The 27,641-nt window shown below is 34.9% G+C and overlaps 3 protein-coding genes across 7 annotated transcripts; all 3 read right to left on the bottom strand.

The window, feature by feature from the left end:
• Positions 1-152: 152 nt before the first annotated feature.
• LOC124443318 (disheveled-associated activator of morphogenesis 1-like) lies at positions 153-27,641 on the bottom strand. 3 transcript variants are annotated; one of them, XM_046993821.1, is made up of 32 exons: positions 27,306-27,621; positions 26,298-26,387; positions 25,829-25,891; positions 25,403-25,491; positions 25,022-25,099; positions 24,516-24,573; positions 24,295-24,385; positions 23,889-23,995; positions 23,701-23,811; positions 23,200-23,303; positions 23,061-23,127; positions 22,479-22,596; positions 22,115-22,247; positions 21,992-22,035; positions 21,854-21,921; positions 21,653-21,775; positions 21,302-21,584; positions 21,087-21,214; positions 20,947-20,991; positions 20,784-20,855; positions 20,624-20,704; positions 20,435-20,542; positions 20,251-20,357; positions 20,089-20,177; positions 19,543-19,757; positions 19,406-19,467; positions 19,263-19,323; positions 19,060-19,194; positions 18,895-18,990; positions 18,728-18,802; positions 18,026-18,098; positions 153-757 (listed from the first exon to the last, which is right to left on the bottom strand). In XM_046993821.1, exons 1-32 carry the CDS (start codon positions 27,474-27,476, stop codon positions 657-659), a joined length of 3,246 nt encoding a protein of 1,081 aa, XP_046849777.1. In that variant the 5' UTR covers positions 27,477-27,621; the 3' UTR covers positions 153-656. The 3 variants fall into 3 exon arrangements, with proteins under 3 accessions (XP_046849777.1, XP_046849776.1, XP_046849775.1); XM_046993820.1 differs by lacking the exon at positions 153-757 and having other exon boundaries at positions 17,418-18,098; positions 27,306-27,469; positions 27,580-27,641; XM_046993819.1 differs by lacking the exon at positions 153-757 and having other exon boundaries at positions 17,418-18,098.
• Positions 1,997-13,985, bottom strand: LOC124443317 (utrophin-like). Its single transcript, XM_046993818.1, has 37 exons — positions 13,064-13,985; positions 11,933-11,994; positions 11,111-11,206; positions 10,940-11,017; positions 10,750-10,842; positions 10,258-10,355; positions 10,065-10,145; positions 9,876-9,991; positions 9,641-9,777; positions 9,406-9,573; positions 9,100-9,281; positions 8,880-9,024; positions 8,645-8,811; positions 8,466-8,574; positions 8,087-8,269; positions 7,855-8,010; positions 7,347-7,661; positions 6,949-7,124; positions 6,463-6,830; positions 6,196-6,338; positions 5,768-6,100; positions 5,506-5,660; positions 5,206-5,374; positions 4,822-5,018; positions 4,699-4,742; positions 4,561-4,628; positions 4,361-4,483; positions 4,007-4,292; positions 3,792-3,919; positions 3,648-3,692; positions 3,485-3,556; positions 3,325-3,405; positions 3,136-3,243; positions 2,952-3,058; positions 2,793-2,881; positions 2,112-2,462; positions 1,997-2,029 (listed from the first exon to the last, which is right to left on the bottom strand). The coding sequence occupies exons 1-34, from the start codon at positions 13,119-13,121 to the stop codon at positions 2,963-2,965; spliced, it is 4,836 nt and encodes a 1,611-aa protein (XP_046849774.1). The 5' UTR covers positions 13,122-13,985; the 3' UTR covers positions 1,997-2,029; positions 2,112-2,462; positions 2,793-2,881; positions 2,952-2,962.
• LOC124443319 (dystrophin-like) lies at positions 14,310-16,572 on the bottom strand. Of its 3 annotated transcripts, XM_046993823.1 has the most exons (10): positions 16,479-16,572; positions 16,137-16,242; positions 15,856-16,049; positions 15,730-15,786; positions 15,600-15,656; positions 15,326-15,350; positions 15,146-15,240; positions 14,827-15,031; positions 14,598-14,745; positions 14,310-14,521 (listed from the first exon to the last, which is right to left on the bottom strand). In XM_046993823.1, the coding sequence occupies exons 2-10, from the start codon at positions 16,155-16,157 to the stop codon at positions 14,490-14,492; spliced, it is 834 nt and encodes a 277-aa protein (XP_046849779.1). In that variant the 5' UTR covers positions 16,158-16,242; positions 16,479-16,572; the 3' UTR covers positions 14,310-14,489. The 3 variants fall into 3 exon arrangements, with proteins under 3 accessions (XP_046849779.1, XP_046849778.1, XP_046849780.1); XM_046993822.1 differs by lacking the exon at positions 16,137-16,242 and having other exon boundaries at positions 16,479-16,520; XM_046993824.1 differs by lacking the exons at positions 15,600-15,656; positions 16,137-16,242 and having other exon boundaries at positions 16,479-16,520.

The raw sequence follows: 27,641 nt of genomic DNA, 5'->3' as shown, positions 1-27,641 counted from the left end.
GCTCCTACCATTCACCCGCAACTGGCAATCACCAATTGATCGAACAGATGCTTTCGTTTTAAATCCAGTTCTTTTCACTAGAAATAAGCTAGATAATTACTGAGGATGGATAATATTTCTAAGTAAACCATTAATAAATAGAACCATGCACATTTACAGACAATAACACATTGTTATTGTACCTTTGATTTGAATAAAATATCAATACAATGAGAAGAAGTTTGTTCATAGCTGGCATACATCTTCGTTTTATTCTACAATATTTAGTCCTGGTATAAAAGTTGCTCTATTAGTCAAGCATACCTTAATTGACAGACATAGTTTTTCACGAGAGCATAAACAATACACACATCTAAAATGTGAAATCTGCTGACACAGGGATTTTGAAATCTCTCGCGAATCTGATTAACTTAAACATTGATCTATTGGAATATTTCAAACACAACCTTTTTACAATTAAAATCTGTAAAAATGTGAATGCTGTATTATTCTCCACAGCATTTTACTAATTAAAGATTACGCTGTAATGTGCAATTAATACTATACATGGTATTTCAAAATAAGAATTTAACCCTACACTTCCCTAACCCTACAATTTCGTTTGAACATTCCTCTCTCTTTCCATAGTTACGGCAGACTTCTCTCCCGGCGTTGCCTTACGACGCCCCCTCGTATTTCTTGACGTCGTCACCAAATACGTCACCAGTTTTTAATGCAGATATCAAGTCATCGAACTCCCTCCTGTTTGATTCGCCATCTTTTTGACGGTTCGAGTTTTTTCCACGCTCTTTTGACAATCTCGCTCCTTTTGCTAAAAAAAGAAAAATCGATATTTTTATGAAGATATCATGAAACATATTATTAAAGCCCGTGAGTACCGCTATGTATTTGTAGATATAGTGAGTGTAGTTAGTGCAGTCTTTCAGAGTCAAAATGACCAGCGATGTTTAACACTAACGATATTGAAACGGAAGTCAATACCAAAATTAACAGTCCCTTTTTAGGACTGCACAAATCTGCATGTACAAAATCACAACGTCTACTGACATGTAATGAAGATGCGATAATTTCAAAGTTGTTCATTAACATTCCTAATTATTGAATCAAACCAACTCGTTGGTTGTAAGCCACAAAATACAGTATGTCAGACCTATGGCCAGCGATTATAGCTTGAAAACGCGTGACAAAATCATTTACCCTCATGGGCGTCAGTCCTGTCTTAATTGGGGAGGACCATATTCATATATTCTGCTATGCCTGGTTAATTTCTTTTGAAAACAATTTCACTTTCAAAAGAAATAAGCCTGGCATAACAGAATATATCAATATGGTCCCCCCTCCCAATTATCGCAGGATTGACGCCCATGTCTACCCTGACATCGTTATGATAGCTCCCTCTTCAATGTATAAAAGGACACTTTCATTGTTTCAAACCTGAGCTTGATCTTTCGCTCTTTTTTCTTCCTCTAGTTTCTTTTTCTTTCGTTTTTCATTCTCATTCTTCGCCTCCTGAAACGAAGATTCAGTTCTGTCAATTTACTGTTATTTTATATCTACTGCGCGTGCGTTGAACAGAACTAAAACAACAAAAAGAGACTTACTTCAAAAGATACTAAAAATGTGTTAAAAATGCCAAAGAAACCTTCCGAGGTAATGGTCTTCGGTTCTTCACCAAACGCCGCAACAGATTTCTCGTACTGAAAGTAGAAACATATTTAATGTGTCCTTTTTCATGGCCGAAGGTTAAACTAAATGAAAATTCTCACTCTTGTTTTCATCTCCTTCCAGGAATCATCAAGTTCATTGAACGACGCTCGTGCAGCTGTGAGAAAAGCTCCAGTTTCTTGAACGAAAGTATCACCAGATAATTTACCCTTCTTTTTACACTGATAATCATACTCCTGTAAGAAAAACAGAAGCAGTTGTAAGTTATAGACCTTTCCCTTTTTTTAAGGACAAATCACAAACCTTTTCAACTGTTTTGAGTTCTGTTTTAAAATTCTTTACGTCTTTTTCTAACTCTACAAGACTGGAAAAAAATGTCGTTGGAGCAAGCGATCTTTCCTATCAATGATGGTAATCCATAATTTATGATCCCATTCTATCCTCACCTGACTTTAGCAGCTGTCCTAACATCTCCAATTTCTTCCTCAAGTTGCAGTATGGCCGGAAACTGCAAGAACCCAAGACGAGACCATCAAAATTAATTTTTTAAAGTGAATCTATAAATACTTGCACACAAACCACCTTTTGCTCCAAAAGCATGACTAAGTAATCTAAAAGATTAATTTTGCTGTTCGAACTCGATTTTGTGTCCATGATCTTATTGATACTGGCAATTTTAAACCCTGTAGCGTTTCCTCTCGCTCCACGATTCATATAATTCCCAAAGGCCAAGACAACTTCAAGTAAATCACGGAATTTTCTGCTGCGGAACACTTGCTTAGATGCTTCTATCACAGCTGTAGAAATAAAGGTGTATGGTAGTCATGTACAACAGACATTTACTTCAAACAATAAAATGACATCTTTTAAAGAAATGGATTCAGAATGACTTTATAAGGGGTGTGTGCACGGGCTTGCTATCGTTCGGATAAGTTTTCAAAAGGTACTTGGAGGATGTCACCCGGTCATGTCAGATTTATTTTTTAAATTACTTTGATCTTATTTCATAATTGGAGATAATTTTTTTTGAAAGTGTGCTCCATCAAAAACAAATCTTAATTGCGTTTGCTAATATTTACGTAAGTATGGAGATGGGAATTCCTCCCAGAAAATTTCTGAGTTTTTACCTTTAACTTTTGGTTTTATATCGCCCATTCGTTCTGGGAAACGTTTAACGTAAAACAAAGTTCCCAATCGTTGTTCGTAATGGTTGATTCTAAAAGCAAAAAAACATTTGTACGTTTGATACACGAAATGAAAGCAGTCACTTCACATATACGACATACTTGGACATTTCTTATAAAAATCTGTCTGCTTTGGCAAACTGTTCTTTCTCCTTACTATGATCATTAAGCAGATTTTTTTCTTCGGGAGTGGGTACAAACTTCAAGAGCTAAACAAAGAGGATGAAGATAGATTCATTAGTAAAAACGTTTCATTCCTATGTAAGAAGTCGAAGTGAAATTTAACCTGTTCGAGCATTTCTACAGATAATTCACCATCTTTATCCATGGTGAGAACAGCTCGCGCTAACTGTTCGTTAGAAGTTTTTAGTTTTGATAACAAAATTTGACAGTTCTAAACAAAAACAAGATCTCGATGCAAATTTTAATGCAACAACCACTTCTCAACTCAACATATTGGACAGCACCATCGAACCTGGGCTTTCCTACTGTCTATTAAAGACAATTCTTTGCTTTTTGTTTGCGAAGCCAAACGATCTTCTGCACCACCGTCTTTCTAAAATAAACAATCACAATTACTCCCAACAAAGGATATAGACCATTTAAGAAAGTGTTAAAACGAACACAAAATGTACCTGGTCATTCTTAGATTTTTGACATGCTGAGAACATGCGATCAAAGTCGTTAAAATCCATGATTTCATGAATCTGATCAAGCAAAAAGTAAATAAATCGAATGAAACACCTTCAAGAAAGTACTTCTTTAAAAAACATTCGAAACTAAACAAAAAATCGATACCTTCGAGTCGTCGATTTCCGTCCAAACTGTTCCTTTTATTTTGGTCTAGAAAAGAAAATTTTGTACATAAAGAGACATGCATGACAATATACATTGTCACTGAATGACATAGCTTGTCAATACATAACATAACACTTCACTTACATCAGGCAGTTTCGACCAATTAAATGATTTCAAAGGTAGGGAAGGCTTTGGTACATTTCTCTTCACTTTTTTCTGTAATGCACCTGGTAGGCCAGGGGCACCTGGGGGTCCAGGGGGAGGCGGTGGACCTTGAAAAACAAGAGAGAGGAAATGATGGATGTTCAGTTCAGAACATCACAATAATCAAAATGATTCTACGCAAATAAAAATGTCACCTGGTATTGCACCCCCGAAAGGTTGAGGTGGTGGTGGCACCCCTCCTGGTAAGGGCGGTGGTGGAGGTGGTGCTCCGCTAGGAGGTGGTGGTGCACCGGGAGGAAGTAATCCAGCCAATGGAGGAGGGGGAGGCGGACCAGCAGGTGCTTCAAGATTAGGAATTTCCGGTGGGGCACCAGTACTATTCTTGACAAAATGCTCAACATTGCAGTCTTCAGGAATCTTCCCACCAGATTTTTCGACGATCACTTTAAGTTTTTCGATAACTTTTTTGTGAGCTTCAAGCTAGGAAATAAAAAAATCTCCACATGAAACGAGAATATGATATCATAAAACATTCACAATTGCCTTACAAGAATGGCAGCACTGTTAACTTTGCCGTCAAGCTCCCGTATTCTTTCAAATGCTTCATTCTTCTCCGCAGTCTCGCGTTCTAATTTAATTTTTTGTTTTCCCATCTCTTCATTTACTTCGTCCTTTAACAAAAAACAAGACGTTCAATGGGAATCACACAAAGACAACGCAAAACAAAAATAAAAAATTAAAAAAAGACCTTTTCTTGTGACGTCGATTCAAGACTTTTTTCAAGTTTAGCTAACTTATCTCGCATTTCTTCCAAAGCTAAAATACACGACACATTATCACCGAAGAATAACGTGAAAATGAAAATCTTCATTTCGATTTCTCAAACCTTCTTCGTCTTCAATTTTCTTGCGCTGTTCGTCTTCCGCAAGCCTTAATGATAACACGTCGACATTAGCGGTGGAATTTCAAGAATATTTAAAAGAAAACACTTTCCATTTTCTTTACTTACAGTTTACCTCCATTGAGTTTGTGTCCAACATCAATTAACCTTGCATTGAGACTATTCCATCGATCATTTATATCATCAAGTTTGGATTGAAGACCAGCAAGAACCTCTCCTGATTCAAGATCACACATTACTGTCTGACCTGTCTCGTTTAGAGAAGCAAAAATTTCGTGGTGGTTGTTAATATCCACTTCTACAACCTACAACGACAAACTTCAAATGTCAACTAAACATAACAAGTTACGCAACCTACCAAACTGCGAAATGTTCTCGATCTTATTGAAATAAAAATGTGCGAAAGTCCACACAAGTATTGTGTATTCCAACACCGTTGTCAATGTTTGAGGATAAGCAATCAACAACAATAAATGAACACAAATTACGAACTTTTAGTTCTTCTTTCAAAGATGAGCGATCGGTGTGTTCTTCAGCTGCATCGGCCGCACTATCCAATTCAGCAATTTTTGATTCTGTTGAAGTGAGCCAAGTGAGTGCTTCTGTCATGCTCTCATCAAATTGAACAAGACGGTTCATCTTGTCTGTATGCTCTGCACAACTATTGAATGATACATGTACATATATATAGTAAATAGACACACATTTCTAGGGAAAGACAGTATTAAGTACGGATGTTAAAAATATTAGTCCTAAAACGGTCCTAATTCATTCAGTAAATATTTATCTTACTTTGAAGCCAGTTTGTTGTAACGTTGTGTATCACGATGTGAAGTTAACCGAATGTCACTCGGATTATGTTCAGGGAATTCTCGTATTAATTCGTTGCCAACATCATTCAACCTATCTACAAGCGGTTGCCAACTTTCGACTTCATCTACAAAATTCTGCAGCAAATAAAAAGTCCTTATATTTAGCCAATAAAATAACACAATGGCAAATCATTCTATAATATTAAGTTCTCCAGTGATATAAATAAAATCCAATAGCATACCTTATGATTTGTCAGTAGTTCTTCCAGTTCCGCGACAGTATTTCCAGACGCCTTCCAAACTTCTACCATTTTTTCTTCTGCCCTGGTAAGCCATGCTTCCAGATCCGTTTTGATCTTTTCATATTGTCTCCACAAATTCCACATCAGATTTATCCGTGTTAACCATTCATTAGACTGCTGTTGGACCCTGTGCCAGTGATCCTTGAGAGACTGCACCTGTTGATGCAATATGTTCTTATGGGACTCATCGTCTGTCTCTTCCTCGAGTTTAAGACTCATTTCAGAAATATCATTCAGAAGATAATGTTTACCACGAAGTTCTCCCTCCACAGACTGTAACAACACAAACAGATCGTTGATTAAATAAAAATCCTAAATGCATCTTTCAAATCATTCATGATTCATTTATTCTTACCCAGCAAACTAACCTGTTTCTGTTTGTTCGTTAATCGTTCCATTTCATCAACGTTACCAAGCATGATGCGTTGACTTTTAATGACTTCTTCAACAATAGAGAGCCAGTCATGAAGCTCTGAAACAGCTTTGTCAAACTTAGGCCATGGAGTCTTATCTGTAATAAATGGTAAAAAATACAGTTAAAAGTCGAAACAGTAATGAGAGGGATATAAAAAGAAATCAAAAATACAACAGACAGTAAGAGGAACCTAAAAATATGAAAAAACATATTTGCTTACCTTCATCAAAGTGCGAGACAAGTATATCTGGCGTTGCAAACGAAACAGTATTTTTCTCAACAACAATACTCTGCCATTGGGTCTCAACTGCTTCTACAGGATTCATGACGTCTTCTTTTGACGGTTTGGATAAGATTGGTTTTGTCTGTAGACGTTGTCTTGTTTTGGGTATACCATCAACTGCATCTTCCTTTTCAACCATTTCAGATTCAATATCTTTGACATGAGCAAGTTGATGCTGCAGTCCATCAAGATCAGCGAGAGATGGATCAGGTTGAGCCAGCGATACTTCCACTTGAGTCATCCATTGAGTTGGATCTTGTGATTCATTAGCTAACTCCTCATACTCCAAATCTTCTTCATTCATGCTAAACAGAATTTTTTTGTATTTTTATTGACATTGATTTTCCAACGACAAAAAAACATCACTTAGTACTTCATAAGCCAATGAAAAAACATCATTTACGTTTTAAATGCTATTCATACCTATACTGTTTATCTGAAACTTCTGTACAAATAATCTTCCAGCGTCTATTGAGATCGTCAAGTTTATTACGAAGGATTTCTGCTTCATCTACACTGGAGTGTTTAATAATCTCATTCCCTGTCCTGTTTACAGCTGCTACGGTGGGTTCGTTGTCAGCAATTGCTTGCTCCAAAGGCTGAAGAAAGAATATGGCAATTTTTTCATGAAAATCGTTTTAAATACACAAACCCTGTACTTGGCAGGGTAGCCGATGGGCAACAATCACCACACAAAATATGGACACATTTTTCAAAAAATTCGCCATGTAAAGAATTAAATAAGAGCACAGACATTACTGGGGTGCATAACAAATTAACAAAAAAGTAGAGATTTTCACACAGATTTTAACAAGCCTAACCTCAATTATTTTTTTCTGTTCTTGTATCCTCATCTCATCGTCAGGAATTTGTTCCATACGATCAAGTTCCTGTTCAGCTTCAATAATTCTCTCCTCGAGAGTTGCAATAACCTCAATGATAGAACTGAAAGACCATTTCTTTCTTTTGTCTAGTAAACTACACAATTTCTCCCAACGAGAAGTAAAGTCTGCCAACAATTGTTCCACAGTCGTAGCGCGATAAGAAACACTCTTTGTTTCAGCAATTATCTTCTCGGCTTTGTTCATTTCATCATTAATGCTTGTCTTACGTTTCTTAACTGCGTTGTCTAATGACTACATGGAAAAAAAGATTTTTAAAACATCAACAAACTGTAAATAAGTCTATGTCCATCATTATATGAAGCAAAGGGGAAAAGATGGGATTTAAGCACAACGACTATACTTCTTTAAGGGTTGTTTCGTAGAAAGATCATATCATTTTATTCACGGTCACTCATCGGACCACTCTTAGGATGAATAAGACAACCTGAATAAGTTCTTCCTTTTCTTCAAGCTCTTTTGAAGAAACTTTAGTTGGTTCACTCATTGGTGAATTAAGTAAAGTCTGAGTATCATCCATCCACTGTACACTATCATCAATTTCTTTTTTCAATTGTATCAGCTTTATGTCAAGTCCTTTCAACTAAAAAACAAAACTAATCATTTGCTTTCGTGTTTAAAACAATACTAAGATATACATGCAGCAATTGTCTTCATACCAGTGATATACGTTGAGTGACTTGAGATGTAAGAGCTTTCCATCTTTCATTGAAATCCTCCATCTGATCTTGTATCTGTTTGATTAAAGCAGAATCTTCAGGGACATTTTCGGCAACTTTTCGAGCAGCATCATTGAAATCTTGGAAAGACGCCTGTTTTTCAGTCATTTCCACTTCTAATCTCTACAGAAACAACACAACAAAATCAATCGAGGACCCTTTTAGGGCCACCAAGACACTAGTCCTTTAACTTTAAACTAGCCCGAGCCTGTTTCCTATCACCATTTTGTTGAAAATAATGTCGACAATTAATTGAAATAAACAAAAGTTATGCCATAAGTACTTCATTCTACTACAACGATAACAAAAACAAACAGACCTGTAGCTGATCTATTGTTCTGTGAACATCATCAATGTTACTTGCGTCAATCTTGTTCATTTCGTTAACTTCTCGTTCTCTCGTCTGCAACACTAGCAATTGTTCCCATCTTCAAACAAAGAGAGAACAATATATCTCAACATGTCCATTATTATCATTCAAAGCAATTTTAGCTTCACCTTTCCTCAGTCCATGTACAAACTCTGGAAAATCTCTCCTCCATTATCCCCAACTGTTCCTCAAGTTCAGCTGTGGCATTATCATTAGCATTGTCATCAACTACGACAACCATATGGGTCAATGAATTCACTTTCTGTTGTTGTGCTTCAAGGTCTTCTTGGAAACGCTACAATATTACAAATGTGCGCATTTTCAAGAATGCCAAATTCACATGAGCCTCAATTTCACAATTACCTTGTGATCTTCAATCTGCCGTTCAACTGTTTCAGTATCAGAGCCAACAGGAGCACTGCCTTCAATTTTAGCTTCAGCAGATGTGAGCCATGACCCAAGCTCATCGATTTGTTTCTGCTGTAAATCCATCAATTGCTCGTGTAACCTAGAGAATATAAAGAAAAGAAAATAACCAACAGATAAAACAACACTTACATTGTAGAGTTAAAAAATGTCTTACTTGCTTTGTCGATCCATAGCAGCCAACCTCAATGCCTCCCAACGATCATTCAACATGATCATTTGCTCTCTAATCTGATGTTCTTCCTTCTCTCCAACTAATGCTTCACTAATCAAACCATTTCCTAACTCCAACAGGCTGCCAATGTTTGACTGATGGTTGGTCAAGTCAATCATAAACTTCTACAGAAACATTTATAAACAATTATGCAGTAAATATCTTCTACCGTAAGCGTTCCATCTCCCAAATATACCAAGTTAGTCCCTTCATTTTGATCTCTATCTATAATTACCATTTCCAAATTACCTCATGTTCATGAAACTGATCCTTCACAACATCGACATCATCTGAGATCTTTGCTTGACTGTTCAACTGTTTCTCTGCTTTCTCTAGCCATGCGAGAACGTCGTTCAATTTTTCGTTATAATCCCGCCATTCTCCAGGTGATGACGTTTTCTCCTCACCGGTTAAAGCCTGAAAGACCACGTCAAGCATTTCAAATCCACGACAATAGGAATTAATGTAGTGTAAAACCTCATACTTCGTTTTCATTTTGAGTACTTTTGGTGACAGGTAGGCTCTGAATTTTTTCCTGGTTCTCTTCGTGAGTGAGTGTATCAAACAATGATGTTAAATACATCATGATTGATTTCTTATCCGGCAGATCTCTGTCAACATCTACAAATATATTCGTTTTACGTGAAGTGATATACAGTTTTGCAACTATTTTCCTTAAAACTCTCTCAATAAATCCTAATGCAACTCTATCAACGAACCTTCCGGTTCCAGTAACATTCGTACGCCAAGATGCGTACGAGCGACTTTGAACGCATGCTCAAGATTTCCACGCGAGTTATTTCTTAGTAACGGCTTATAGTCAAACAGATCAGGTCTGAACAAAAAATCGAGAACGAGTGAGAGGATCACGAGGGATATTTAGTGGATCATTAAAACATGTAGAAAACCTGTGACGATGAATGAGAGCATTAAATGCAAGTCCATTTCTCCAACTTGTTGTTAAGTTAACTACGTTTACACCTTCGTAACTAAACAATAAAAAATCACCATGAAGCTAATGAACGACGAGTCTATGAAATGTTAATATTGATGTTGTACAGTATGGACCTAGCCATACATGAATAGAAAAAAACATTTCACCCTTTAGTTGATTGTTTGCACCAGTCAAGAAGTGTCTTTTCAACTTGAGACATATCTTGTACATTATCACCAACAACATCACGTAGAACATCACTCACCTAAAATAAAATTGAGTAAAATCAGCGATACACATGACACATCGTAATGTTAACTTGTATGATAACCATCATTCATATGAAAAAGACATTGATTTCCATCGGTAAGCCTTTACGGTTTGTTCAGGTAGATTTAAAAACTGAAGATATAAGCTGGAAGTATGAGAAGACTACATTCTTATGTTTATTAAAACATTTTATGAGAAAGAAGGGCACATTGGAAAATGGTATTTTTGACATATATTTTAAATAATCTTATACCTCTACAATGTCTCAAGTTAACGTATGTATGTTAGGAAAAAAAAGAATATGCAACAAACGACAAATAAAATTGTTGGTTGTCGATCGTGGACTAGATATAAGATAATACGTGTACAAACGAGTATAAAATAATTACCTGATAATGTAAAATAATGCACCATATCAACGCTAGAGTCAGTTTAGGATTGCCATTGACAATGTCGTCATTACGAATGTTAACAAGTTTAACCTAAAAATATACAAAGCAGAAATGTGCGGTAAATTCTAAACTGCCATAAGCAATTTACTATAGCCAGAGGTAATTTCCATTGATTTTTCATACGTACGTTTTGAGAAGTAAGGAAATTCAATGCATGACCAACATTGTTAAGATGATGAACTCTCAATCGTCCTTTTTCTCGTTTCTACAAAACAAAAAAAAATTATCACATTTTTACAATCAACTTACAAACAATGAAGTGTATTTCATTGTTACGATGACATAAACTACTACTTACAACTTTTGTTCCAGTTAAAATTTCGAGGAGAAGAATGAGTTTGGTACCATCTCGAAGATCTTTGAAAATATCCTTCACTTCAGCGTTTGCACGAGCCTGAAAGAGTGAAAGTTTATATAGTCAATAAAAAAAATCAGTGAATGTTGATTGAAAGGTCGGAGAGTGAGGCTAGGGTCAAGAATTTTTGATTTTTAAGAAGGCAACAAAAAAAAAACTGGGGTAGTCTCGGTGATGTTAGAATAACCACAATTCAGATTAGTGTCTAGAAACTAGCTACTAGGGAAGGGGTTGAGGATATTCGCCATCCTCCAATATGTTCTATACTATGATCTTTATATGTATAACTCTAAAATGTGAATAATCAAATAGTAAGTACAATATGTAAATTACATTTGAAGGTGCTTCGTCCCCCCCCCAAAAAAAACAAACACAATGCTAGTATATAAAGGTAATGTTAAAACAAGCACATGATGTCTGGGTAAATAAGTAAAGAGTGGAGAGTTGAAATAAACAAGTGCCTCGGGTACAGGGACGGCGCTAGAACACTAATTGAGGGGGGGTGTATAGTCATATATTCAGTTGTGGGCGAATGATTTCGTTTGAAAGTGATTTGGTTTTCTAAATACGTCAGTTGGGCACTAAATACATGAATACCCCTCATTAATGTTTTAGTGCCGTCCCTGCTCGGGTACGGCTAAAGGATGAAGTTACTTAGAAATTATGAACTGTCGAAAACAGGACCAGAACGTGAAACTTAAGAATGAGCAAAAGCATTTATCGCAACTATATTAGTTTGAACTAACAAAAATACAAATCATAAACCTTGCTAAACTGTATGTTCAACCATCTTGTAAACGTCTTCTTTTGAATTCCCTCTTTTTCACCTGTCAAAGATTATGTATTGTGATTTCATACCGTTTTCATAGTATTCTTCAGTTAAAATAATCTACAATGTCTAGGAAAGAATTGAATTTGTAGAAAAATAAAGCGTCATAATATCATAATTTCTGCCGACTTATCATCTGATCAACAACCTTCAAAAAGTTCTATCATAAACCCATCTTAAAGACTACGTTTCTTGGTGATATTTTGACTTCGGGTGAAATGTTGTATGGCGTAGGAATATCGGCAAGAAAAAAAGTGATAGTGAGACGATTTTGGAAATATGAAAGATGTGAGATGAATAATGTTTTCACTATTTCATATTTAGCGATAAAGTTTGACACACAATAAAACTTTTAGCTAAGCTAGCTTCCGAGATCTACAATTTTGTAACCTTAGTTAAATAAGCAGATTGCTCTAAAATTGCTCTTCGACTGTAAGCAAAGAAATACTTCGAATATTTAAAATCAACGATCCATAAACAAAACCAAAGTTTTAATCACAAAGCAATCAATAAATGGCCAAAAGTTAGCATTGCACAATTCAAATGGTTAGCTAGATTAACATTTTAAACATTAAACTCTGGTTTAGTAGACTCTGAATGAAAGAGAAATATAATTCTGATTATAGTCGGTTATAAAGTGTAGAGATATTGTTTAAGGTCAGTTGGCGGTATATTTCTTCATCACATAATTCTATATTTTAGCAACGATTTGTATTTAAATAAATTATATACAATTATTTTGAAATATTGCAAAAAAAATATCGCCGTTTACATCGTATACAATTTTTGATAGAAAAATACTGCCTCGTATAATTTATGAATGACGGGAGATAATAGGAAATTGTATTAATTTCAGAGTTCGAAAGCTCCGAAGATACGTCTATATAAGTGAGAAGGGTCCAAAAGGAACAGGAAAATGTATTGTAGTTTTTCAAGAAAACGACGCCCACTTTAACAGGTATTTGTCACATTTCATTTTGTTGACTGTAAGTCGTAATTTGTTTCGTTTGTGAAATTCATACGGTCAATAGGATGTTTAATATCCTTGAAAATAGATTGACACTCACCTGACTTTGTCTTTATTTTAAGGGCAAGTTCGTCCATTCCTGACTGTTCTTCGTTCATGTTCGTTCACTTCTCCTTTATTAAAATATATCAATGCTGTCCATAAATATTTTGTAACTTTGCCACTTTCGTTTATAACAAATTCAAACGGGCACAATTTCGCTTCTCGTCGGTACAGGAGAACCAAACGTTTCTGCTAGAAAATATTTTTAATTCCTAGCTTTGTGTACAGCCGGTCACGGACGACGAGCAGTGAACAAAGTGCTATAATAATCATACCTCGAATAACATTTTTCACGTAAACTACAAACAGATTCCAACGAAAAGAATCTAGACAAATTTGAAAAAAATTAAGTATTTCCGGCACAATTCGAGGATTCTGAATACAAAGAAAAAACAAAAGATATCATTTTAAGATGAAAACGTTAATAAAATTCGACACTTCATCAAACTGCTCATTTTATTGTTTTCAGAAGCTGGCATTGCATTGTGTGCTTGTGTAAGATTTTTCATTTCAGATGAGGTCCTTCTTTCTCTGAATCGCTACGTCACTTGTTATCAGCTGCAAGTGCTTGCAACTCTTTATCTGCACTTCTGTTAAAGAGAATTTCTCGATCTTCAAAGTATAGTGGTAAAAATATTTGACATGCAGAGTTATTATAAAAAATACTATCAGTAGTCAGACAGAAAGTTTTGTTAGTAAAATATATGTTTTTAATACAGTTTACAGACACTAAAATGTCAATATTCTTCGATGCGCTTAACTAAATAACTATTATGGGTAAAACGTTAGCAGGTTTTTTTAACATTAGCAAAGATTCGTTTGACAATAAAGACTAGAAATTGAAACATTTCTCCTATACTAGCATTTTGTCAAGCCAAAAGTTTGATAAGCCTGACAAATTTATCAAATTTCACACAGTAATACATGCATACCATTTTCACGAAATATAAAAGGAGCTCGAGAAATTATATAAGAGCGACTATATACCAAAGAAGTGTTTTGCAAAATTTTTAACAAGAGGGGGATCTCTGATATATATTATCACTGCTGAGCCCCCTAACATGACAAATAACTTTAACGAGAAGGGTGAGTCCCCGAGCGACCTCCCTTTCCCTTCAATATACCCTTCTAAAGCAACCGCCGGCACTACCGCGGGCGCAGGTCCTACGCGCATGGGTACTTCAATCTCAGCAGAAAACATCCACCACATCTGCATGCCAAGAGAATAAAATTCACAATACTCCTAAAGAATAAATTTTGTAAATATAAACGATCTAAATATTACAAGTTTCAAAGTATGAGCTACTACATCAAGGTTATATCAATACCAACATTAGAAACTAATATTTTCAAGTAGCAATGTAAAATAAAGTATTGCACCATTTAAAAAACTAAACAGTATAATCATCGTTTTTCATCACCCATCACATTTTCTTTGAACTGTCCTCAGAGGAACCTTAAAGAATATAACAATATAATAAATGAAACAAAGCAAGAGAAACGAATTGAATATTATCACGTGTTAAAGATACCTCGATCATGAGGAAAGGACGTGTTGATTTTATCCATCACCTGACGCAACTCAGGATCTTGTACACCGCCATCATTGTTGTAACCAGGTCTTTTCATTGATCCAGCGGAGGACGCACGTGTTATAGGTGACGTGGATTTTTCCGATGGCTAAACAGATAAATAAATAATGACAATTGCGCATGAAACAACATGTATTATGCGTACAAAATGGCAATTATCGATAGAAACCTGTTCCAAAAGTTGTTTCAATTTTGCTAATTGCTGTTGCAATTGTCTGTTGTGGTCTTCTAACACTTTCACACGTGATTCATGACGTGCTTTATGTTGTTGCAAAAGCTTGATCTCATCAATGACATCATTTTCACGATCTTTTTGATGACCATCACGACTTGTAGTCAATGACTTCAACTGGGAAAGTTCCTCAAGAAGAGTTCTATAACAAAAAGAAGCAAACTAAACAATTTAAAATTTTTAGCATAATTACATTTCATTGCAAAGTTTTCACAAACTAATCTCATTATATAGGCTGGTGGTACAATACTATTACCTATTTTCATCTTCAAGATCAGCACTAGTCTTATCCAAGTCCTCTTTCTCTTCTTCAGCCAGCTCTTTCAATATCTGAGCTGGACTTCGCGGTTGCTATGACAATCAAGAGAAATGTTCGTTGAATAAGTGATTGTATATGATAATTTTCAGCAACTACATATGTACTGTTGTGACTTACATTGGGAATAGAAGACGAGTCCAAACTAAAGGCGATAAGAAAAAATATGAGAAAGTACTTTTACACACTGTTTCATTACATGAATTCTCATTTAATTAACCCCGTTTTCATTTATTTTACTTTGTAGGATTTTAAAAAATTATTAAAACAAATTTAGTAGCTTTCATATTATTTAATAATAATTAGAAATATATTTTATAATTCATCGTTACTTGTGTTAGATAACCATTAGTAAATTTAATGTTTTAGCTAAAGATAAGTTCAATTGACAAACCTTCTACAAAATTTTGCTATTAGTTTATGTTCGTCATAGATATCATTGTTTGTTTTACTACATGTTAAATCAAAGCACAATGTAAGAATCTGACAATTACAATATGTATATACTTCATTTAAGTACCAACCTCTTTCCTTTCTTCTGAGGCGTGCTGTATTCTGCAGCAGCTTTAAGATCAGCCAACCTGGAAATTGGTGTAGTAATTATCGATTATTTTCTTTTAGGTTAATTCAATAGTCACCGATTGGCGTACATTCCCAGTTTATTGTATATATCCTGGTTATGCCCCGGGGGAGGGGAAGCTGGTGTCTCGAGATTAGCACCCTCCATGATTGTCTGAACAGGAAGATATCCAAGATGCTTTGGAGGTTTATTCTTGTATTTTCGAGGCTTCATTTTATTTTTGACAACTTTGAAGAAATCTTTGACATCCTCTGGTCCTGTTGTCTGAATTGAAAACAAAAACACAACACTTTTATTAATAGTTGTTGTAAAAACCTTCATAAAAAAAAGACAAATGACAAAGACTATTACCGAAAGACAATATTGATGCATTGGATGTGAGACTAAATGATCTCGTGATGTTCTCCCAGAGAAGAAACAGCTTTGGCAGAGGTCATAGTTGAAAGACTTAAGAGATCTGAAGCGAAGACCAACAATAGGATATTCTTTACATATTTGACATTTGGCAAGCGTCACTTTCGGCAAAATTGTGCGCTTTGATAGGCTCAGAAGCTCCGAAGCATTTTTGCCGGCCATTATTATCCGTAATGGACCACGGTCCAAAACGCTTAATTTTACAGTACAAAAACAAAGAAATATTCTTGCACAAACGTTTGGAATTTGAACGTAAGTCCTGTGAGTTACTCGACTTACCCTAGATCGTCCCTGATTTCTAGTCATGAGATCTATTCTCTCGTGAGACGTCGAAGAAAGTATGTCTGCACAATTTTGTTCTCTGTGCAATATTTCACCAAGGTTATCCGGTACAGATTTGTTTCAGCAGCTGTACAATGCGTGTTGAGAATACAATATATATCACTCAAAACAAGACGCAGATAGAAACTGTAAATTTTCGACTTTATTTCAAAGCCATTCGTCAAATGAACGTTGACCATTTTGCCACAGGAATGCCATGAATATTTGGATACATATGGGTGAAGTACACAAACGATTACATTTCTTCTTTTTTGACAGCATATTTTACGGTAGTCTTTATCCCCTGTACTCGGCCATGGCTTCTTGATGTTCAAATATTATATTCATATTCTTCTCTAAATACTGTCCATGTGGAGCGAATTATCTGTTCTTTGAAAACACTTAGAATAGTCATGACGGTGTTTTACAAGAACTGGTCAATATGATAACTTCAACATAAACAGCATGCCTTTCAAATGCTTAAATATGGTGCGGTATATTCACTGACAAATTGCTTTTTTGGTAGACGTTGTTGTAACTCTGCATTGATAGCATGCAGTTTAAAGGTGTAAAGTGGATCGGTTCGTGGCCAAAGTTATCGTCAGTTTTCGAGTAATATTGAAAGCGCCAATGAATTTTTTCCCATGCAGAAATTCAGTGCTTTCTAGCTTCATACCCAAAAAATTTTTTTCTACAAGGTGATTTAGAAATGCGACAAGTTCATACCGATCAGCGAGTGCATACCGCTCCTACCATTCACCCGCAACTGGCAATCACCAATTGATCGAACAGATGCTTTCGTTTTAAATCCAGTTATTTTCACTAGAAATAAGCTAGATAATTACTGAGGATGGATAATATTTCTAAGTAAACCATTAATAAATAGAACCATGCACATTTACAGACAATAACACATTGTTATTGTACCTTTGATTTGAATAAAATATCAATACACTGAGAAGAAGTTTGTTCATAGCTGGCATACATCTTCGTTTTATTCTACAATATTTAGTCCTGGTATAAAAGTTGCTCTATTAGTCAAGCATACCTTAATTGACAGACATAGTTTTTCACGAGAGCATAAACAATACACACATCTAAAATGTGAAATCTGCTGACACAGGGATTTTGAAATCTCTCGCGAATCTGATTAACTTAAACATTGATCTATTGGAATATTTCAAACACAACCTTTTTACAATTAAAATCTGTAAAAATGTGAATGCTGTATTATTCTCCACAGCATTTTACTAATTAAAGATTACGCTGTAATGTGCAATTAATACTATACATGGTATTTCAAAATGAATAAGAATTTAACCCTACACTTCCCTAACCCTACAATTTCGTTTGAACATTCCTCTCTCTTTCCATAGTTACGGCAGACTTCTCTCCCGGCTTTGCCTTACGACGCCCCCCGTATTTCTTGACGTCGTCACCAAATACGTCACCAGTTTTTAATGCAGATATCAAGTCATCGAACTCCCTCCTGTTTGATTCGCCATCTTTTTGACGGTTCGAGTTTTTGCCACTCGCTATATTCTTTGCCACGTTCTTTTGTCGATCTCGCTCCTTTTGCTGGAAAAAGGAAAATCGATATTTTTATGAAAATATCATGAAACATATTGTTTAAGCCCGTGAGTACCGCTATGTATTTTTGTAGATATAGTTAGTGTAGTTAGTGCAGTCTTTCAGAGTCAAAATGACCAGCGAAGTTTGACACTAACGATATTGAAACGGAAGTCAATACCAAAATTAACAGTCCCTTTTTAGGACTGCACAAATCTGCATGTGCAAAATCACAACGTCTACTGAGATGTAATGAAGATGTGATGTTTTCAAAGTTGTTCATTAACATTCCTAATTATTGAATCAAACCAACTTGTTGGTTGTAAGCCACAAAATACAGTATGTCAGACCTATGGCCAGCGATTATAGCTTGAAAACGCGTGACAAGATCATCTACCCTCATGGGCGTCAATCCTGTCTTAATTGGGGGGGGAGGACCATATTCATATATTCTGCTATGCCTGGTTAATTTCTTTTGAAAACAATTTCACTTTCAAAAGAAATAAACCTGGCATAACAGAATATATCAATATGGTCCCCCCTCCCAATTATCGCAGGATTGACGGCCATGTCTACCCTGACATCGTTATGATAGCTCTCTCTTCAATGTATAAAAGGACACTTTCAATGTTTCTAACCTGAGCTTGATCTTTCGCTCTTTTTTCTTCCTCTAGTTTCTTTTTCTTTCGTTTTTCATTCTCATTCTTCGCCTCCTGAAACGAAGATTCAGTTCTGTCAATTTACTGTTATTTTATATCTACTGCGCATGCGTTGAACAGAACTAAAACAACAAAAAGAGACTTACGGCAAAAGATACTAAAAATGCGTTAAAAATGCCAAAGAAACCTTCCGAGGTAATGGTCTTCGGTTCTTCACCAAACGCCGCAACAGATTTCTCGTACTGAAAGTAGAAACATATTTAATGTGTCCTTTTTCATGGCCGAAGGTTAAACTAAATGAAAATTCTCACTCTTGTTTTCATCTCCTTCCAGGAATCATCAAGTTCTTTGAACGACGCTCGTGCAGCTGTGAGAAAAGCTCCAGTTTCTTGAACGAAAGTATCACCAGATAATTTATCCTTCTTTTTACACTGATAATCATACTCCTGTAAGAAAAATTGAAGCAGTTGTAAGTTAAAGACCTTTCCCTTTTTTTTAAGGACAAATCACAAACCTTTTCAACTGTTTTGAGTTCTGTTCTAAAATTCTTTATGTCTTTTTCTAACTCTACAAGACTGGAAAAAAATGTCGTTGGAGCAAGCGATCTTTCCTATCAATGATGGTAATCCATAATTTATGATCCCATCCTATCCTCACCTGACTTTAGCAGCTGTCCTAACATCTCCCATTTCTTCCTCAAGTTGCAGTATGGCCGGAAACTGCAAGAACCCAAGACGAGAGACCATCAAAATTAATTTTTTAAAGTGAATCTATAAATATACTTCCACACAAACCTTTTGCTCCAAAAGCATGACCAAGTAATCTAAAAGATTAATTTTGCTGTTCGAACTCGATTTAGTGTCCATGATCTTATTGATACTGGCAATTTTAAACCCTGTAGCGTTTCCTCTCGCTCCACGATTCATATAATTCCCAAAGGCCAAGACAACTTCAAGTAAATCACGGAATTTTCTGCTGCGGAACACTTGCTTAGATGCTTCTATCACAGCTGTAGAAATAAAGGTGTATGGTAGTCATGTACAACAGACATTTACTTCAAACAATAAAACGACATCTTTTAAAGAAATGGATTTAGAATGACTTTATAGGGGGTGTGTGCAGGGGCTTGCTATCGTTCGGATAAGTTTTCAAAAAGTACTTGGAGGATGTCACCCGGTCATGTCAGATTTATTTTTTACATTATTTTACTCTTATTTCATAATTGGAGATAATATTTTTTGAAAGTGTGCTCCATCAAAAACAAATCTTAATTGCGTTTGCTAGTATTTACGTAAGTATGGAGATTGGAATTTCTTCCCAGAAAATCTCTGATCTTTTACCTTTAACTTTTGGTTTTATATCGCCCATTCGTTCTGGGAAACGTTTAACGTAAAACAAAGTTCCCAATCGTTGTTCGTAATGGTTGATTCTAAAAGCAAAAATAAAAGATTTGTACGTTTGGTACACGAAATTAAAGCAGTCAATTCACATATACGACATACTTGGACATTTCGTATAAAAATCTGTCTGCTTTGGCAAACTGTTCTTTCTCCTTACTATGATCATTGAGCAGATTTTTTTCTTGGGGAGTGGGTACGAACTTCAAGAGCTAAACAATGAGGATGAAGATAGATTCATTAGTAAAAATGTTTCATTCCTATGTAAGAAGTCGAAGTGAAATTTAACCTGCTCAAGCATTTCTACAGATAATTCACCATCTTTATCCATGGTGAGAACAGCTTGCGCTAACTGTTCGTTAGAAGTTTTAAGTTTCGATAACAAAATTTGACAGTTCTAAACAAAAACAAGATCTCGATGCAAATTTTAATGCAACAACCACTTCTCAACTCAACATATTGGACAGCATCATCGAACCTGGGCTTTCCTACTGTCTATTAAAGACAATTCTTTGCTTTTTGTTTGCGAAGCCAAACGATCTTCTGCAGCACCGTCTTTCTAAAATAAAAAATCACAATTGCTCTCAACAAAGGATATAGACCATTTAAGAAAGTGTTAAAACGAACACAAAATGTACCTGGTCATTCTTAGATTTTTGATATGCTGAGAACATGCGATCAAAGTCGTTAAAATCCATGATTTCATGAATCTGATCAAGCAAAAAGTAAATAAATCGAATGAAACACCTTCAAGAAAGTATTGCTTTAAAAAACATTCGAAACTAAACAAAAAATCGGTACCTTCGAGTCGTCGATTTCCGTCCAAACTGTTCCTTTTATTTTGGTCTAGAAAAGAAAATTTTGTACATAAAGAGACATGCATGACAATATACAATATACATTGTCACTGATGTCAATACATAACATAACACTTCACTTACATCAGGCAGTTTCGACCAATTAAATGATTTCAAAGGTTGTGAAGGCTTTGGTACATTTCTCTTCACTTTTTTCGGAAATGCGCCCGGTAGGCCGGGGGCACCTGGGGGTCCAGGGGGAGGTGGTGGACCTTGAAAAACAAGAGAGAGAAAATGATGGATGTTCAGTTCAGAACGTCACAATAATCAAAATGATTGTACGCAAAGAAAAATGTCACCTGGTATTGCACCCCCGAAAGGTGGAGGTGGTGGTGGCACCCCTCCTGGTAAAGGCGGTGGTGGTGGTGGTGCTCCGCTAGGTGGTGGTGCACCGGGAGGAAGTAATCCAGCCAATGGAGGAGGGGGAGGCGGACCAGCAGGTGCTTCGAGATTAGGAATTTCCGGTGGGGCACCAGTACTATTCTTCACAAAATGCTCAACATTGCAGTCTTCAGGAATCTTCCCACCAGATTTTTCGACGATCACTTTAAGTTTTTCGATAACTTTTTTGTGAGCTTCAAGCTAGGAAATAAAAAAATCTCCACATGAAACAAAAATATGATATCATAAAACATTCACAATTGCCTTACAAGAATGGCAGCACTGTTAACTTTGCCGTCAAGCTCTCGTATTCTTTCAAATGCTTCATTCTTCTCCGCAGTCTCGCGTTCTAATTTAATTTTTTGTTTTCCCATTTCTTCATTTACTTCGTCCTTTAACAAGAAACAAGACGTTTAATGTGAATCACACAAAGACAACGCAAAACAAAAAATAAAAAATAAAAAAAAGACCTTTTCTTGTGACGTCGATTCAAGACTTTTTTCAAGTTTAGCTAACTTATCTCGCATTTCTTCCAAAGCTAAAATACACGACACATTATCACCGAAGAATAACGTGAAAATGAAAATCTTCATTTCGATTTCTCAAACCTTCTTCATCTTCAATTTTCTTGCGCTGTTCGTCTTCCGCAAGCCTTAATGATAACACGACAACATTAGCGGTGGAATTTCAAGAATATTTAAAAGAAAACACTTTCCATTTTCTTTACTTACAGTTCCAACAATTCGTTCAAATTCATATTAAGTAAAGATACGTCTGGATCTTCGCCATCTTCACGTTGAATTGTCATCTGTTGGATTACTTTATCCGCCAGACCCCAAATTTTTCTTGCGTCTCTACTGTCGTCTAAATATATAGTTTACAGTGTTAAAGGTAAACTTGAAAAATCAAAAAGGCTCATTTGACTTACTAAACCATCAAAGGCAGATAGATATAATGAATCATCAACTATTTTCTTGTTAAAATATTCAACAAAGGGTCAGTGGTGAAGCGAAGAAAAAATGGGGCACTTGAACTAACAAAACTTAACATACGCTACACCACTACGACAAGATCCACATGAAATAGACAACATACTTGGAAAAAGAAGAAAATGTTGAAGAATAGACAAAAAATGAGGAAATGCTTCAGTTTGTCCAATCTTGCGTTTGATAATCTCCGTCATATTTGAAGAACTTCTTAAGTCGATCGTTTGCTAAAACAGAAACTTTCCATCATCATATCGTCAACTTGATAAAAACAAAGGTCTGTATGATAAAATATAAAACCTCGCTTTCGCCCAGACAATATGCCTTAACCGAGCTTTAATTTAAATGTCGAATTATTCAACTCAAAAAATGAGTTACCGTTGACCGTTTATTAGAAATATAATGATTACCTGTAAATAGTTACTGCAATTGTTACACGTTTAAGAAACATATTACGAGTTCGGTTAACGTAACTTGTATAGGTACGTAACATGCTTTTGTAACTAGTTACTTTTGCAACAATAACTTACAACATTTTACCACACAAACTCACTGAACAAGTCATGTTGTTGTAACTAGTCACTTTTGCAACAATAACTTACAACATTTTACCACACAAACTCACTGAACAAGTCATGTTGATAGTCGTGGTGCATTTGACGACAGTAAAGATACTTCAAAACTAACTTACAGCCCCCATTAATTTGGCCAAATCTTTCTCATCTTCCTGGCGCATCATTTCAAAAAAATCTAAATGCCTAAATAGATTGTCACGAAATAAAACTTGGTTAGAAAATAATTTTTTAATATGATAGATTTGAGCAACTCACCTGTCAAGGTTTGAGTTAGCCATAGTTCGTAACTTTTCAATGGTCGACTGAATGCCCAGCATCAGAAACTCATATCGTAAATGAATACGAAACTCCAAATGATCCTGTGCAAAGAATGTTTGATGTGAGTATAATTGCCATATTTAATAATTTCATAATTTTTACTAAGGTGGTACCATAAGTTAAAGGGCTGTGAGCTTGTAAGAAAGTTGCAGAAGACAATAGTTCATCAATATAATAATCAGACTGTGCAATAATCAGATATAATTAATAAATTACTTTGTGCATGTTATAATGCTAAGATGTAATGATTTTAATCTACTGAATTGTACGGAAAAATACAGACAACATACAACAAGAAATCATAGCAAATACTTAACATTAGCCAGAGTAATCTTTGTCAAACTCAACTATAATCTATCCCACTTCAAACATTGACAAATTTTTCATTTTAAAATCCATAACAAAAAAGTGTACTATTTCAATTTCTCTCATACTCACAGAGCCAGCTCCATATCGTAATGATGCATTCACAAAAGACATTATGACAATTTTCAAATTAAATTCTTCTTTATGACTTCCAGTGCTTCTGTCAAGGTCATGCATCACAGTCTAAAGAAACCAAAATGGCTGACAGATATTAATTACATGATAGAAAGACATGTTGCCGTGAAATAATGACTACAGACCTGAAAACGTGTTCTTTCCATTGCATATTGTTGATAATGGGTAAGTGCTTGAAGTGCTTTTTTATGACCACCAGGAACCAAGCATATTGCAGCCAAGATTTCGATCACTAAAAATGAACAAAAGAAAAATTGAACAAGAACAAAGTGAGGAGATGCAGCTATAATCAAGAGAATCAAAAAACTAATTCTGACAGATTATCAGAGATGCAGTTGTAAGTCTGTAGATATTTCAATTATCTCCAATCCCTTTTGGCTTGTAGGGCAAAAGACTAGCATTCCAGTGGGGCAAGTTTGAATCGTGTCTAAGCCCCATGTTTTTCATTAGCATAGAACTGTGTATTTATTATATTTTTAACTGTATATATCATATATAGTAATGATAAGAAGATGTCTATGAGATACATACCAGCAACTTTTGTCTTTATGTTTTCAGTTCGAAGACTTTGAGCAATAATGTTAATACATTCAGGATGAGAAATGGCATGACTTCGACCATGCTAAACATGCAACAAACCCATGCAATTATATATATGTATGAGGAAAATTTTTATTTGTGGGATAAAAATACATTTTGTAGTCCATATATAAATTGATGAAAAAAAGAGAGAATAAAATTTATAAACTCACAGAATTGTTCATCAGAGCTTTAAAACAACCAATAACTGCTGTATGTATCTTGCTTTCACTGAAATATTATAAAAAATGCTTTGGGGTAAAAAAAAAAAGTTAACATGACATAAAATGCTAAGGAATAAAACACCCATGACTTAAAGTAGTCCAGAAATTGGTGAAATATTTCAACAAATAACTTGCAGAAAACATATTGGTGGAAGACAAATATATCGAAACACAATTAAGTCACATTCTATTGTAATATTGTACATTCTAAAATACATGATGCAAGAATTTTAATAAATTCTAGTGTTGGAATGCTCATTTTCAATAGCCATTCATAAAAAATTTTCACAAAGAAATTTTTCAGTTTAGCAGGAAATTTTGATTTTTTTAGTTTGTTGCTAAGGTGTGTACAGTGGTTTATTAAGAACCTTAAAAGAATATCTTATTATGAATCAAAGTCCATTTTCTTAAAATATCAAACCATGAATTGCAGTCCATTTTTTAAAATATCTTACCATGAATCATAGTCCATTTTTTTAAGATATTCCAGAAGGCATTGCATACCATCCTTTTCAATAAAATCATTAACAAAACTAGAAAATAAAAAAATACATTTGATATACATAAATTTTACAAGAGACACATAATTACATGTTTGTAGAATTAGATCATTCAGGTTAGTAGAGTGCTGACTATTGTTGTTGTTGATGTTGGGTGTTTCAACAAGCTTAGATGACAACCCAAAGGTGGTCAAAATTTCAGTGAACATCAACAACAACAGTCCTTCTCAGGAGTCTACTAACCTGGATGAACGACATCTACAAAGATGTAACAATACTCAAGGGTGCAAACCATTTACTTTAGGCACATAATTCATATCATGGTTGGCTACACACCTTATGGGTTGTGTTCTTAATGCAGTCTTTAGGTCATCCACCAGTTTGGTCCTAGTTTCTATCTCCTCATCATTTCGAGAGAAATACAACTAAAGACAGAGCAAAGTATCATTTGTTAAAAGTCATGGAATTTCAAGATTTGGAGTTTGCTTGGGGTGTTAAACCACATGACAAAGCAAACGAAATAATATATTTTTTAAAAATCATGCAAATTTATATTACACCTACAATCTTTCTAACTGATTAAAAAGCACACCTAACTTTTGCTGTCTTATTGCAATGACATATCACATTTGGTATGTAACTAAGCCCTCATCCTGAATAAGAGATACTTTCCCAATAAAATTACTCAATCTCTTATAAGGAAAGAAGGAAAGAAGTAAAAAAAAAAAAAGGGTAGCAATGACAACTCAATGATTTCCTTACAGAGTTCAAACTTGACATACGATCAATGTAATATTCTGGATAATCAGTGGTACTTGGCTGATCCTAAGAAATGAAAGACACAAGTCAAACAAAAGTACCGGTAATGCACAATCAAAGTCATACGCATTTGGTGAAGTGGCCAGGTCTGTACATTTAGTTACAATATGCAATGATTTCTGTGTTAAACTTGCTGTGAAAAGAATAGCATTCCAAACAAATTAAAAATGCAAATGATTTAAAGTTGGCATAGCATGTGGGCGGGTTAAAATGCTTAGCATACATCAACAATAAAAATAAATTTAACTTTAGGCATTATGAGACTATGATTGCCCAGCCTGAATAACAATATGTTGTATTCATCTTATAGAAAAGTGACAATATAAAACATAAAAATGATTTCAGTGATTACAAAAACCCACAATTTAACTTGATTGTTATCATTATCACTGTTTCATACATGACAACAAACCTTCTTTTTTGATTGATAGAGCTGCCATTTCTTTTCAAGAGGAAGATCAAACATTGCTTGTTTGTTGCTACCAGTTAAATCTAACTCTTCCTACAATAAAAAAATTTAATTAATTCATAAAATATGATCAAAAATAGTCTCAATCAGAAAGTTTTCAGCTTAACTGAAGAATATTAGCTGAAATACAAAACAATATATTTCACACAGTTAATCTATACTTCTTAAATATAAAACATCATTGGAAAGACATCTTCAAAATGTTCTTTGCATTTATGATTTTGGTAATTTTCTGTAAGAAAAAACTCAAGAAATTCACATCATGTGTCATTGAAAGATAAAGTACAGGTGAAATCAGGTAGAAAAATATTCAGAGGAAGTTTTTGACCTCAACAAAAAGTCTTGCCTAGACATGCTTTACTATTCTATAACATATGGCATATCATGTTGTCTCCTGACTTGAGGATGACAAGTTTGTAAGATTTCAACTTGAAATAACCAATCTCTCAAGATTAATCTATTGAATAATCAAATATGATACGATTTTAAATATTAACTAGACGATTCGCTAGTTAACGCAAAATATTCAGTATGACATAAAAGATCTTTCAGTTCCAGCATAAAATTTGGCAAGATACAAATACTTTCATAGCTTTGTCTCGGCAAAAATAAAAATAATTAAAATATCGATGTCGTGTGCTGACACTTGACAAAATTTATATGACGAACTTTAAACTTGACATTATCGTTTTTAAAATTAATAATTTCACTCAGCACGAATTTAACGACAATTGAAAACGAAACAAAGAAAAGAAAATATTGTGAATTCCGCATGCACGAAATACGCCGGGAGACACTGAAGACTTAATACAATATTCCAATATCGTGCCATGATAAAAATGTTGCTAAGAATAAATTGCATAATTAAAAACATCAAAGACTTGTCACTTTCCATCAAATAATGTTATCAAAAAGTATCCATGAAATGACCAAAATATCTAATATACTTACAACAAGTTCAGCAAACTTGGTATTGACCTCTTGCTCATCTGGCATCGGAGTTGAACACTCCAATGTATGAACTTTACCGCCCACTTCGATTCCTTCATAACGAATCTTTCGTTTCTTCGAGTCGTTCCTTTTATTTTGGCTGCCAAAGCACCCCATGAAATTACCTGCCATTGAAATAAGATAGATTCTAAGCCATTATCCCAAAATCTTTGTTATGTTATACCTAAGCACAATCAAAATCAGCAATGAAACTCGTGCACAGGTAACAGCTTACACAGAAGAACACGTTCACAATAAGTTCAGTCTTGTACTCCTGTTGACTCTCTCGCCATGAAT

Source organism: Xenia sp. Carnegie-2017, unplaced genomic scaffold, assembly GCF_021976095.1.
Source record: "Xenia sp. Carnegie-2017 unplaced genomic scaffold, XeniaSp_v1 HiC_scaffold_20, whole genome shotgun sequence".
In the NCBI taxonomy this organism is placed as follows: domain Eukaryota; kingdom Metazoa; phylum Cnidaria; class Anthozoa; order Malacalcyonacea; family Xeniidae; genus Xenia; species Xenia sp. Carnegie-2017.
The sequence above is the reverse complement of the archived record's forward strand: the minus strand, read 5'-3'. Positions and strand labels throughout refer to the sequence as shown.